The 14,316-nt window shown below is 38.0% G+C and overlaps 1 protein-coding gene across 9 annotated transcripts in view; it reads right to left on the reverse strand.

Annotated features, from left to right (window-relative positions):
- Nucleotides 1–14,316, reverse strand: part of MYO1B (myosin IB) — a 114,475-nt gene that overhangs the window by 41,026 nt on the left and 59,133 nt on the right. For all 9 annotated transcript variants that reach the window (XM_026853102.1, XM_026853103.1, XM_026853098.1 and 6 more), the window contains exons 7-12: nucleotides 12,424–12,487; nucleotides 3,388–3,486; nucleotides 2,920–3,023; nucleotides 1,900–2,047; nucleotides 1,057–1,175; nucleotides 191–277 (exon numbers count right to left, since the gene is read on the reverse strand). In XM_026853102.1, the coding sequence (XP_026708903.1) occupies nucleotides 191–277; nucleotides 1,057–1,175; nucleotides 1,900–2,047; nucleotides 2,920–3,023; nucleotides 3,388–3,486; nucleotides 12,424–12,487 (621 nt within the window). The remainder of the gene's footprint in view (nucleotides 1–190; nucleotides 278–1,056; nucleotides 1,176–1,899; nucleotides 2,048–2,919; nucleotides 3,024–3,387; nucleotides 3,487–12,423; nucleotides 12,488–14,316) is intronic.

The raw sequence follows: 14,316 nt of genomic DNA on the forward strand, positions 1-14,316 counted from the left end.
TAACATGAATATTTTCATAAGCTTAAGAACAGAGCAGATGGCAATTTGTTGAGCTGTGATACCATTATTCACCTGTACCATGTGTAACAGTTACAACCAGGAAAAATTAAATTGGCAAATACAGTTTTACTGTCTGCTTTAATTTAAAGGATTTCTATTGATTTTTTTTACAGGCACAAAGCAACAATACCTTAATGCTCTCATTGATTCTGGTAACAAGCCAAGAGAACAGTCGACTGTATAAATTCTTAGCCAGAGCATCACGGGCATAATAAGCCTAAACAGAAGAAAGAAGAAAAATGTTATAAATGCTGGGCTAATTCCCAATTTTTTATGTTACTGATGTATCTTGAAGGTGCTATGAACAGAGGGAGAACAGCTCAGGCAGAAATGCCTCTGCCTAAGGCACCAGAGCCAGACCAGGTGTGCCAGGACACCCTGGCAGCACTGGTGACTTGCTGGTGCACCCTTCTGCCTTCCTGGCTGCAGGCTGGCTGCAACAGCAGCCACACTCAGGGCACTTCGACCCCCTTCCTGCTCACCCAGATATCCTCTAAAGTCTCACATCCCCCATCCTAATCCTAAGAAAAGAGACTCTGAGCAGCTGCAGTTAGGGAAACGACATTCCTTCTAGCCTGAGCTGATGAGACACAGGTGGCAATCACACTGGCTCTGCAGCATTACAGAGAGATAAATTCACCCTGGCAGCAAAAGTTTTTCAGCAGCCTGGGGCACACAATTCACATGAAATTACACCAGTTGCTCTAAATGAAAACAGTCTGACACAATTCTTTCAACATGTGTTTTGTGCAAAACTATTTCATTTTTTCACTCTCTGTAGCATTTTCCTAGCCCTCATCTTTTTGAGGTAATTCACACATAAAACCGAAACATCCAGTATATTTGAAGACTCAGAAACTGCTAAAGCACACTTATGTCAGGGATACGTTTTATTCGGTACAGCCTATTTGTTTGCACAGTTATGGTTTAGTTATGTAGAACAAATTGGAACTTAGGATTTTTTTTTTTAAAAAAAAACCCAGGACCTCTTTTTACCTGAGCCACATTTAGCGTTGTCGAAACTTTCTCTTGCTTGGCTTCAACCGTCCGGAAGCTGAAAGCTCTTTCCAATACAGATTGGTCTATACCTGTCAACTCACAGATTTCCTTGAGTTCTAGTATGAAAAAGGAGAATGTAAATATAACAAATCCTTTTGTATCATTGCTTTCTCTTGCCCAAAACTTCTAGCTTTTTTAGTTCAGCATTTTCCCCAAACAGGTTTTCTTCAACAGAAGTGTCCCCCATCCACACTCTCTCCCTCCAATCCTGCCAAACAAAGGTTTTAACAATATGCATGGCATGAGGAAACAGAGCTACTAGTTTTGAAAGCACTTTCTATCTGGTTATTTTTGTGAAGAAAGTTTTCTTCCATTTATCAGAGACTACTTTTCATGATGAAACAATTTCAAATGAAAATAAATGAACTTTCAAACTACTTTTCATGATGAAAAACTTTCAAATGAAAATAAATGAACTTTCAAAAAGTATCAACTGCAAAAACATGACCAAATGAGTCTGATATTACAGGCAGAGATACCCTACTACAGAAGAACAAAAAGCCTCCACTGCAGAGTAACAGAGCAGTTACAGAAATGCACAGCACCATTTAACATTTCAGAAGAAAGTGTTAATAAAGTGGAAAAAAAAGATAATATTTTTTGAGATTGAAACAGAGTGATTGCAATTGCAGAGAATTCAATCCCATGTTTGCCTGTGGGTGACTTTTGGAAACTAATTTAATTTGTTTGCAAAGATATTGTATGTCTACAGAAACTACAAAATCAATAATGACTTCAGACAAATTAGTGGTTTTCCTCTCATCATGAATCTCATCTTACCATTTTTATCTTTGATTTTACTTTCATCTAGGCCATTCACACGAGATTCAGGCTTAAATTCAATATTTCCCAATTTGAGAACGGCTGCCACCACTTCAAAAACAGACTGTGTTTCATGATCCATAAAACCAACAATCTGCATTGCATTCTGAAAAAGGGACAAATAAAATTATGAGACAAAAGAACCTACATTTAAACAGATCGTACTTGCAAAATTCACCATTTATCTGTATTAGCATAAATTTAAAAATTTTTATGGACACTTTTGCTACAAAAAGAGCATGATATAATTACTACACCTAGATAAGTATTTTTTTAATTTAAAAGATAGGTTAAAGATCTGGTAATCGAGCTGGCATATCAGTCCACTTCTAGGATTCATTCGGTTTATGGGTTTCTAAAATACAGAACTTTTTTTTTTTTTTCCTCACAATTTAGTTTATAACCCAACCCAATTTTTCACAGTCAAATGAACAGGTAGTACTGTCTTCTCAGGCCACTCTTTCGCTCTAAAAGCCAGTAACTTTTAGAATCTAAATTTGCATGCACTGGATAACAGGATTCTGTATTATTCTTTGTCCCTGAGTACCATCAAGCAAAAAACCATCATGGTAAGTCATCTTGAGAACCAACCGAGGCCTGTTTTTCTTTCAACTTGGTCAGCATCACCTGGTTCATGAAGCTCAGTCACTACCATCATAAGCAACTGCACAATATAACCTTTTCCATGCTCTGATCAGGGAGTCTGGGCTTTATTTTTTTTTTCCCCCTTTCCCTCTTTTTTTTTTTCTTTTTTTTTTTTTTTCTTTTTGTATTCCTACTAGAATACTCTAGAAAGTCGATATTTTGCATTTTCTAGTTGTAGCTAAGCTTCCCTGTGCAAATGCTTACAGGACAAGTGCTAGCACTCAGAAAAGATGGCCCTCCCAGCCCAGTGCGGCTAGCCAGACCAAGGGTATAAGAAATCTGCATTAGTGTTGAGCCCTTTGGGGTTTACACCCAATCCCTGTTACTTCTTACCCTAACTGTTCTGAAGTTTGCAGCATCATCCACACCATTCACTTTGGCAGAATCAAGGCCCAGGTAGTTGTACCTGCTGAAGTCCCGCTCCAGTTTGAGTTTACCTAATAAATCAAATAAAAATATTAGTAACAGCATTCTTGTTAGTAATTCTTTTATCCCAGAACCAGTATTGTCAAGAAGTGTTGATATTAGTAGGAGCAAGTTTTCTTCAAGTATCTTTTAATTACAAGCCTTCTGAATAAGAACAGGCTTTCTTCTTTATAATACATTGCAAAGCCAATTCTGACTCAGATAATCTGGATAATACCAAACCATACACTTACTTCTACTATTACTATTGCCACTACCACCATCATTTGAAAAATTAATCAATATCACATTTCCCACAAAAGATGATGTGCATGGAACAGCACATTAAATATAAAGACAACTCATATCTGAAAATGGCACAAGGGCAACACTTACAGAGGAAATCTTCTGATGCACCAGACAGTATCTGATAGAAAATGTGAAAGTTTCTTTCACCTCTTGGCTGCTTAACAACACGAGACTTCTCGAGGAGATCTAAACAAACAAACAAAATCTCACAGGTCAGGGGAAGACTGTTGGAGCAAAGCCCTTTAATATGAATATAATCCCCTATCATTTTCTACTTCATTGCTTTATATCATCAGCAGCAAATTAGAAGATGATAAATGGTAGGCACAAACCTTATCACAATGTACCCATTAGCACATATTTCTCAACTAAGTTATCTGAGCAAGCTGTAAGCCCAGTACGCTTATAAATGCTGCAGTCTATGAGCGGCAAAGAAAACTCAGGTCAGGGAGGCAATGTGCTCAAAATATGTCAACTGATTTACAGTACCACCACAAAATTAAGATTTGGTGAGAAAGACTGTATGGGTGAAGGTTTGAAAAATAATTGAAATGTTAACAGGCTAAGCACATGAAAGATGGGTAAATGAAAGGGGAAGCCAAATAAAGAAAGAATTTACACTGAATAATCATGTAGCACTCTGTGATCCACAGGAGCATCGGGCTATGAAATAATTCCTAATGGGACTGACAGAAGCTCCATCATAAGACACTTAAAGTGAAACAGAAAAGCAGCACTTTGAAAAGCATCAGTGCACCAATTGAGCAGTTTGACAGTAAGATTGCTTTGTCCCTCACCATTAGTGACAGGCACATTTCTAAACCTTACCAGTAAGGGCTGGAATCCAGGCAGACAGCAGACGTGGACTGACATGTAACACACTGTGCAAGCACTTCAGACTCTACGTCTTACTTACCATGGAGGTGACAACACAAAGGTTGTTCAGCCTGTACTGCACTGAAAGACTTGTGGTTCCCAGCACACCAGGAAAGGGATGCGCTAAGAGAACCTCTGGACTGGTAACAGTGTCACTTGATGGTTTTGTACAAAAAAAAAATATCTTTCCTTCTTTTCTCACTCGCACACAAGGACTCCACACCATGTTTCCATATAACTCTTAAGCTACATCTATATTCAGCAACACGAAGATAGAGACATTCAGTGCCTCATTCCAAGTGCACAGCAAAGGAGTGCCCCCACGCACCTACCACTATGCACCCACCACAGCGCACTCTGACTGGGGTTAAGCTCTCTCTAAGAAATTCCCAGAAGGGAAACTACCACAGCCTGGATGTCACTCTTCACAAGAGCTGCTACAAAGTTGAGATGAGGTCTCACAAAGGTAAAACACAGGGAACCCCAATTCGTGTAAGGACACGTGGAGTTGCTAAACACTTCCCCTGCCTGGCTACTGTAATATTCAACGTGTATTCTACTATACCTTTCCTCAGATTTCCATTTCTGTTGAAACTGAGCCTGTTTAGTCGTAGCAATCCAGAAGGTGAGAGGCAGCACTCAGTGCAGCCATTTTTGTCCCGCAAGTCCTGCTCCAGCCCTGTCGCGGAGGAGTGTTAGGGGAGGCAGGCACTGTGTGCCGGGCTGCAGCACCCTTCTGGCACACCTGGGCTTAGCCCGACAGGCAGCGTCTGCCCTGGGCTCTGCTCCATGAACAGGAGAGTGCAATAGAGCACATTCATATTTTCACTAGCTGCAGGCAGCATGATGTGTTGTGCCTGTGCTGCCCACTGTAATTACGTAAGCTGACACCCCTTCTCATGGAATAGGAACCAAAAGATCAAACTTCAACCCACAAAATTATACAAGCCTTAGGAAGCCTTCCTCTAAATAAACTACAGCAAGACAGATTCAAAAATTAATTTCTTCTCCAATAATTAGCCAGTGACAACAATGACAAAATTCAAACAGTATTATTCTAGTTGGCTTATAGTAGGACAAGTTGCAAATATTTTACAGACCAGCTGAACCATGTTATTTCATAAACATGCAATTGCTTGAGAGAAGATCTGTAACCAGAGCAGCAGGTGACAGTGAATGGAGCTCCCAACAAACAGAGAATCTGACTGTATGAAGACGAATACCTCTTCATCATCCAATGCATTGTGGTGATCATGTCAGAACTTTAGCCTTGTTTGAATAGATATTTGTGTTTTTACAACTCCATAACCCTACAGTCTCTTTCCTTCCAAAGGAGGCCCTGTTTCAGCATGTGGACGTTTGCACATCCTGGTGACAAAGCACTCTCAAGATACACCCAAACAAGGGGCTATTACATACTGCTGCCAGCTCACCTTTACATTAGGATAGGGCAGGTTACAGATTTCCACGTTTGCTTTTGCCATTTTATTGGCTTTTTTTTTTTTTTCCCCCCCCCACATATGACTAACATCAGATGGTTGATGCTATGTCAGAAAGGCATAGATCAGAAGTTGTAGTTCTCACCAGCAGCCTAGTGTGCAACCTCTCTACCTCGGACTTAAGACCGGGGCTCTTCTCCTTGAGCTGTGGTTCAAACTTGGAGTCACCCTAGTTAGTGAGCCTAACTGCTAGATACCTGACCCTCTCCAGTTTTTAATATATAACTGAAAGGGAGAGGCTAGTCCACCATCCAAGTGTTAATACTTGGGCTGAGAAAGGCAAGGTGAGCGCCAGGCAGTTCAGAGTCATGCTGGCTGTGAAGGTTCTCCAGTGAAGTGTTGGAAGGGATCGCAGCCAAATTTAATCTCAAAGAAATAAACAACTTCAGCTCCTGCAGTGGCTACACACACTTCAGGAAACGGCTGTATTTTCAAAGGATATTGAAGCAATGTGGTTTGGCTTATTTAGGTTAAAAAATATTCTACCTATAAATTTACTCAAATGCTGTCATAAAAGCTCAGCTACATATCCTGGCAAATATTATATGTAAGCCTTCTTGTAATTACATGCATGGCTTCAGCAGATTTAACAGTTTCATGAACATACGTCAAATTAGTTATGTTAGAAGAATAACCGTCTCGGATTTTTCACCGCATTTTATCTTATTTATATATTTTTAGAAGTAATGAGGTTAACTAACAGTCAGCTTTCCAAATCCCCAATATTCCATATTCTGTCAGCCTTTGTAACTGAAAAAAAAAAAAAGCTTCAGAAAGCAGTTTCTGACAGAAAATCAGGTATTTAACTTAACAAAGCAGCTGCTAGTAATTCTTTTTAAAGCTGTATTCATTCTCTGGTTTCTTCCTTTTCTTTCTGTTCACACTCAGACTGAAATCAGACTGGTAGAAAAGATCCAGACCATCTGCCCTACTATTAAGAAATGTTTGCCCTAATTAGCATTTAAATAAGTCAACCAAATCTATCTTCCTTAAAGCAAGTACTGCACAACCAGTAACTTTTGCGTTAACTCTCACACAATTACAAATTCTGTAGATCAGTCAAAAGAGAAGACACAAAGATGCACATCAGATTTCTGCCCGCATCCACTTAGTAGTTCTGTTTACAGGGCACATGTGGGAGGGGTGGTGCTCATCTATATGTAAACCCACACAACCAAAAAAACCCCAAACTTCATACATTTGACATTTTGTTATATAGTCTATATAAATTAAATATAGGGACTATGCAGAATTATCTAGAAAGAACATACAGAACTACACATGGTGTATTTATGGATTACATACTCTTTCTGCATTATCTAACAATGCTTCTGCTTGAACTGAAACATTTAGCATGCTGCATGTATCAAAGCAACTGCAAAAATTAAATTGCTTTGGAAAGGTCCACCCTGTAAGCACTTTTTAAATCATACTGTTTGAATAACCATCGATTCAGATGACTCAAAATTCAGCTACATTCTTCAGGTTCTGAAAATTATTTGTTATTCCTAGACAACTCTGGTTTAAATGCAAAAGATCTGTGTAAGCTTTCTACTGAACTGTTTGTCTGAACTCGAAAGAAAAAAAAAATTAGGCTCAATACTTCTGCAAACTCTAATGTAAAGAATTACACAATTTCTTCTTCGTTACTTGACACATGAACGTGACTGATGCAGAAAAAATTAGGATATTTGTATTTCTCTAAATATATTAAAAATTGAATCAACATTCAAGAAAGGAATAAGTAAACTAAAACCAAAACATGACAGTACATTGGTACATTCTGAATAATCCAGGAAAAGCTTATTTTAGACATAAATCTCTTCAGCTGGCCATGATCAAGGACATTTTTAGCTATTCAACCAGAGTTACAGAATGTTTCCTAGTCATAGAAGCTTATCTCTATAGTCACGTTACGTTAAATTATCTGGTTTTCTACCTTGATTCCTTAGCTGTCATCAAAAAAAGTCATTGATGAAAAAGAAAATACAGCAGTTGTTTCTTAGGAATGTTTTCCCATTATTCCCACCAAGTTTATAATAATGTTGTGTTGAATGAAATGATCCCTAATTTTATCAAAAACTTCTTCTGGGCAGTATGTGTAGTGAAAATATAATGATTGAACAATTTTAAGAGTGTTAAATCTTGATTACTCAAGTGATAAATGATGTTTAAAAATGAGCTAATCAAAACAAAACGTTTAGTATTGTTTGTTGTTTGGTTTTTTAATTGCCTAAATGGTGACAACTATGCTAACAGTAACACCAAGGGAGATGTTGGAATAAGTTAAGATTTAAAAACAAAACAAAAAAAACCCAACAAGTGTATCTTTCCATAATGTCTAATTGTAAAACGTGTGTAATATTTCCCTAAGCAAAGGAGCTTACTAATAGCAAAATCACACAACCAAAATCAACAGCCCAAGTTGCTGATTTCTCAGTAAGTGGGTAATTACTTTTGTCTTTTAATATGAACAAGTTGTAAAGTTATCACTATCACCTTGCTAACTTTAAAAAGTTGTTGCTTTAGATAAACATCATAGGTTTCTTTCATGCTGCTGCTGACAAAGATGTCAAAACAGGACCTTTTCTTAATCACTTGTTATTTGTACTTTACACTGTGCTGTTTTTTCAAAAGCAGGCATTACATACATCGTGCTTCATCTGCACCACTGTTGTCTTCTAGTTAATCATTACATTACTGAAGGGTTTAGGCAGATTAGGAAAGATCACCTAATGCTAAAAGCTAGACATCTTTCAGCAGGAAATTTCAGGAGAAACATGAAAATTGAAGACTTACAAGTATTCTGGGAAAGATACTGTAAGAGCCTTACTTTTCCAAAAGCATAGTTACCTTTTGGACTGTACTGTGCAAAACTGTTCCAACCATAAAATTCAGTGTACACAAAACCAGTCACAAAGCTAATGAACCAAGTGTGCACACAAACATTGCCTTGAGTACAAAACAGATGCAGCATCTGTGGGCAGATTCGTATTTTAGAGATGTACAAGCTATTGCAATTAGCACCTATTACTTCAAAAACAAACATGCCCATTTTTACGTAAAATACGTATTATTCTGTAATTACAGGTGGAAAAGAAACTACCACTCTCCTTTCTCCTGCTCTCATCCCCACTAACACAGTAGTTACAATAAAAGGAAAACTAAGAATAATATTGATGGTTCCTGCAAATTTATTTCCACAATATTACACCCAGGTGAAAGCAAGTTAATTACCCAACACTCCAACTGCCTTTTCTCACAAGTGCTCTGGAAAAAACCTCTGAGCACATTAAGCACTGACAAGACTGTTCACTGTAAACACCCCGCAGGAGGACAGAAAGAGCACATACACCTCATACTCAATTCAGTGAGGGAAAACGTAAATGCAATTTACCTGTTTGTACATGTATTTTAAAGCAGCAGTGTACCTTTAATCGGGGACTGGTGTTTGTTAAAAAACACTGATGGGATGTCTACAGTCACAGGTGATAATACAGCAAGGTTTATCGAATGCTTACAAGAGTAATTTGGGCTTCTGAACCCCACGCACATGAAAAAGGCAGCCCGTGAATGGATTGGCTGGCTGTTACCTAGCACCTCCTCTTAGATGGACTGCAGCATCTCCCACTCATTAGGAAAACGAGCTGGGACCTTCACAGAAAACTAACAAAAAGGGAAGACTCCCAACAACTCGGGCTTACTACATACCTCACCTTACTCAGCCTTCTTCATCCTCCTGCTCACCCCCATGCCATAGATACTGCCAATGTAGGATCAAACAAGTACTAACACATGCTACCTGAAATAATTTTTCTTTTGTAGTCTAAGGCTAAAAAAATCCAGACTGACATAATATACTTAAAAGTTTGCATAAATCACGTTATCTCAAACTTTCCACTCTCAGTTTCCTTTTGTGACTACACCATGATACAGCAATGTGTCAAATGCCTTAGAAATCAGTGCAGCCATGGAATGTACATGTAATGAGTCTACATGTATTTTACACTGTTCAAAGATAAAATTATCTTCAGTTTGGGAACATACCAGTTCTGACTTATTCGATGTTACAAACCTCTTCCATTACAATCTCTTCCATTTTACTGTTCCCATTCTAATTTTACTCAAAAGATTTACCTTTCCATTTATGGCACATTAAACATTTCAGATCTGCCAGCTTCTGATAAAGGCAATGGACATTTCCATTCACTGCAGCCTGCAGGACAGACATGCGGTATGCATTGTCATGATAATTTTACCCTCTAGCTCCATCCCATGAAAGGTTCACTTGTAGGTTAACCTGTCAAGAAGTAAGAGCTCATTGAAGGGCATTGGGAGAATGGCCCAAGGGAAGGTCACAATAGCATCAGCCCTACATGAAGGGTCACAAGCAGATTGATTAGCCTTTCACAGAGCTTCACAGCATTTCAGAGTAGGACAGACCAGACCTATCAAACAAGACCTTTTAGCCTAATGGGTCTCTGTTTATCTTTACCAGTCTGATAAAATTAGCAGCTTACCTTCATTACCCTTCTTGACACCAAAATAAACTAGATGTTCAACGTGTCTCCTTCCAGCCACTAACAGCATGAAATACAGCTTGGTGACACAGTCTGTGATCCAAAAACCCCGCTAACTTAATTGATGCTTGAAAATCAAGCTCGTCAGATAGAACTATTAAAGTTTAATCAAAATATTATGACATCATGCTAACACTGAACCATCAGATGGTCAGAAAGCAAAGAATATTTATGAAGAAGCTACCCATACCTTCCCTTTTAAGGACCAGAAACTTCAGCACTACTTGACTTCCTACTTGAGGAATTAAACCGACAAATTCTAAATTTGACTAAAACCAGAATAAACAGTAAGTGGTGTAAAAGAATTTAAGCCCCCAATCTCACCAGAATGGTGATACATCACAACAGAAACATTTCTGTTGCAATGCAATGCTGCAGATGCGTGGAGAAGAGCTAACGGAGGACAAAAAACTTGCTTTAAAACCATATAGAAATCAAACTCTCTTTTACAGAGAGATGGATAGACTATCAAATTTTGTGAACATCAAAGATGAAATATATTAACATGCAGCTACAGAACTCAGTATTTACCTGTGATGTATCCTGTCAAGTATGGGGTGTTACATAGTTCAACAAGTAACATCTTTTCCACAACAGGGCTTACACATTAGGTCTTTAATTTTAGATTAATCTTCCTGCTATTAGATATTTATTAAATGTGAGAAGACAGGGAGAATGCCTAAAACAGGCATCTTTTAGGAAGATCTAAAAATATGTCTGCCCTTGATTACATATGTCATCACACCATTGTAATTACATGTAATGTTATAATTACAACATGCAAAGATATAAAAAGCAGATAAACTATAGAGTAACTATTTGGACACCTTTTGATATGACATAATATTTTAATTAGATGACTCAGCACAGTACTTTCAAAGACAAACTGTTCAATGTCCACTCTACAAAGGAGGGTGCATTTTTATGTATCTATTTTAAACATGAAACAAACACAGCTAGCCTGCTAGAACCTGTTTGTTCACATTTAAATATTGATGAATACACTGAGTATGTTTGACCTCTTATTTTGTTGGCTGCCAAATGTCAAAGTTAATAGATAGCCACAAACACTTACATAGTGACTGCTTTGAGTTTTAAGATATACTGCCACAAAAATCATGCTCTTTCAGGCACAGTTCCAAAAGGTATCCTGGTCAGAAAAAATGTCTGCCCTATGAAAAAAATCAAACCCTATATATATGAGCAAAGTTTTTCACACCGTTTTAAAATGTTTATATTGTATATGCAGAGTCCAGTTCACCTTGGATGATTCTCATTATTTCACAACCAGTAAAATGCCAATGGAGTCAAAAGTCAGTCTTTAGAAACAGTGATGAATTTGGCTGAGTGGGAAAAGAGGTCAAGGCTAGGTCAGTGACACCTAGTATAGTCACTCACTGCCCTCCTCCATCCCTTTTTGAAAGAAAGAAAAACATACATAGCTTTATATAGCACAGAGAGCAATTTATTTTAAGCTCTCAAAAGGAAAGCAAATCAAGGCATCCTGGGCTGACATTCAGTTCCCAGCCCCTCTCTTCCCAACAGAGAGCTGGTTAAAATTTCTGAATTGCTACAGATTTCATAGTGGCACCCTCATGTCCAGTAACAACCTCCAAGGCCACCTTCGCCTCCCTGAACTCAACATCTGTTCATCCTCTCTCATGATAACCCTTTTCCTACACTGTGAGGCGTGTTAAAATTAGTACAGAGTGCTTTGATTCCAAATAAACATACCCACGTCATGGTGATCTGCAGCATACTTTCTATCACTCTTATGAATTACAAAAAAACCTATCTCAGACATCATCTACTCATCACGTCAAGTAACACAACTGATCCCAGGGATTCAAGTATAAAAAAAGAGCCTCAGATACCCGTATCCATCTGCTACCAGCTTCAGAGACAATATATGAACCCCCACACATTACCCAATACCTTTTAAACAATATAGTACGTTCATTATTCATGCTTACTCTTCATTTTCACTTACTCCAAGGTACACTATTCTGCACCAAAAGAACAATAAAATTACAAAGCAGAATTTTTCATATAATGGTGTGAGATACCATTATACAAATGCAGCTGAGCTTTTCAATAATTTAACCACCTTCCTTTTTGAACAAAACATTTTAAGCAGTTAATGTGCTGATACCAAGAGCAATACTCACAGTTGCTTATAACTCCTCCAAGTGGGTCACCCTTGAAATCAAACTCAATATCCATGTATTTTCCCTGTGAAAGCAACATATTTTAAAGACTGTAAGTTCTGTTTAAGAAAAACTGCTCAAGACATTCAAGTTTGTTGGTCACTTTTACAGCTAAAAGAGCAATCTGGCAACCTCCTCTACACTGTGTCAAATTTTGAAAAACAGAAAATGATTCAAAGCTTCTAAAACAATTGCATTATCACAGCCAGAGAGTTTCATGAGAATAGCTTTAATCAGGTTTGTAATGCAACTCAGTAACTTCCTCAGTTTCTAAGGTTATAAGAATATATGCACATTATACAAACTTTCACCAAAATGACAAGAACACTAAACAATACTTGTGGCCATGTAGGTATTACCATGCTTATTAATGGAAGAATGCAGGAAGAAATTACCTTCTACACAGACTTATTTTCTCAGTGTAAAATCTTCTCAGAGTGTGAATCAGGGCAGTTGAAGAATAGCCGCCTAGTTTGGCTTGAAGGACTGGTTGGCAATGATTACTGTTAGTAATCATGGGGTGTCTGTCCCCAAGCGTGTGCCTGCCTTGTAAAAGTGATGGATTTTTTCCCACTGAACTCTTTCCCGCGTAACTCAGCAGACCAGAGGCAACAATTAACAGACTGTCACTGCAAAAGCGATTTCATTTTTAGCCATACTGGCGCAGATGTTTCTTTGACTTCTGTTTGACTTTTCCACATCACAGAAGATTGCTTTGGTCTTTGCATCATTTTCATTTATGACAAGTGTTTAATGTAGTAACAGCTATATTTAACAGTGACAAAATGGACAGACCCATACCATGTAGAAAAGCCAAAAGTAGTGCAGCTCACACTGGCAAGGAAGTTTGAAAAGATAAAAAATGGGGGTAGTAGTTCAACCAAATTCCACAAGCCATGCACAGAAATGATCTCACCACCCTCTGGTGCTTACTTAACAGAGGACAAAAACAACCTATTGAAAAGAGAAGCCTTGTGTTTATACTACCTCGTTCACTGCATTTAAGAGTTTTCTTTTTTTCCTCTTCTAATTTTAATTGCAGAGCATAAAACCCAGGCACTTTACATTGACTCCCTCAAAAGATATTTTCTAATTTACTGGGAATTTTGTCAAGATTGACTTGACTCTATTTAACTCCACTCTTCTCCTTGCTGGCAGCTGAGGCATGCTAGACAGGACAGTACTTATACTTTCTTGCTTGAAGTTAATTCTGAGCTGATTCAAATTTCTGAGATAAAGAATTAAATCAGATAATTAAATTTTAATTTCCCAAGGAGTGGGCCAGCTGGATGTTTCCAAAAGTATTTTTAGCTTTGTGTTTATAAGCAAGGACTTGTAAGGCGAAATAATAGTTGGTTGCATTTTGTCCTGGAAAGAATTCTGTTTGCAAATGGCACCTCTTCGCTGCCTCCTCCTCCTTTCTGTAGTACGTCATCTTTGATAGTTATAATTTTTCTACCCTTTCTTTAAAAAAAAAAAAAAAGTTCTACAGTGCCTCAAATTCAGGCCCTGGCATTGTGATGATCTGTTTACAAGCAGGGGCAATGACAGCCGCAGAAGGATTCACAGCCATGTGGAACAATATCATCAACCCTCAAGAATCAGAAGCGAAGGGAAGAGCAGTGTCCCATGTGGAAAAAAAAGCTGCTCTCCAGTGTCACAATACCCCAGGCTTTTATCCATTTGCTTTTACTCACAATGCACCATTTTCCCACTGAATTAACTTGTCTTCTGTTGTCTACTTTACACATCTCACAGTATTACTCTTCTGCACAGAACTGAGAAAATGACAAAGTGCATTTAGTCTCCAGGAGAAACTATAATGAGTACTCACACTTTTGAATCTTCCAACTC

The sequence above is a fragment of the Athene cunicularia genome (assembly GCF_003259725.1).
Source record: "Athene cunicularia isolate RWA chromosome 7 unlocalized genomic scaffold, athCun1 chr7_part1, whole genome shotgun sequence".
NCBI classification, from domain to species: Eukaryota; Metazoa; Chordata; class Aves; order Strigiformes; family Strigidae; genus Athene; species Athene cunicularia.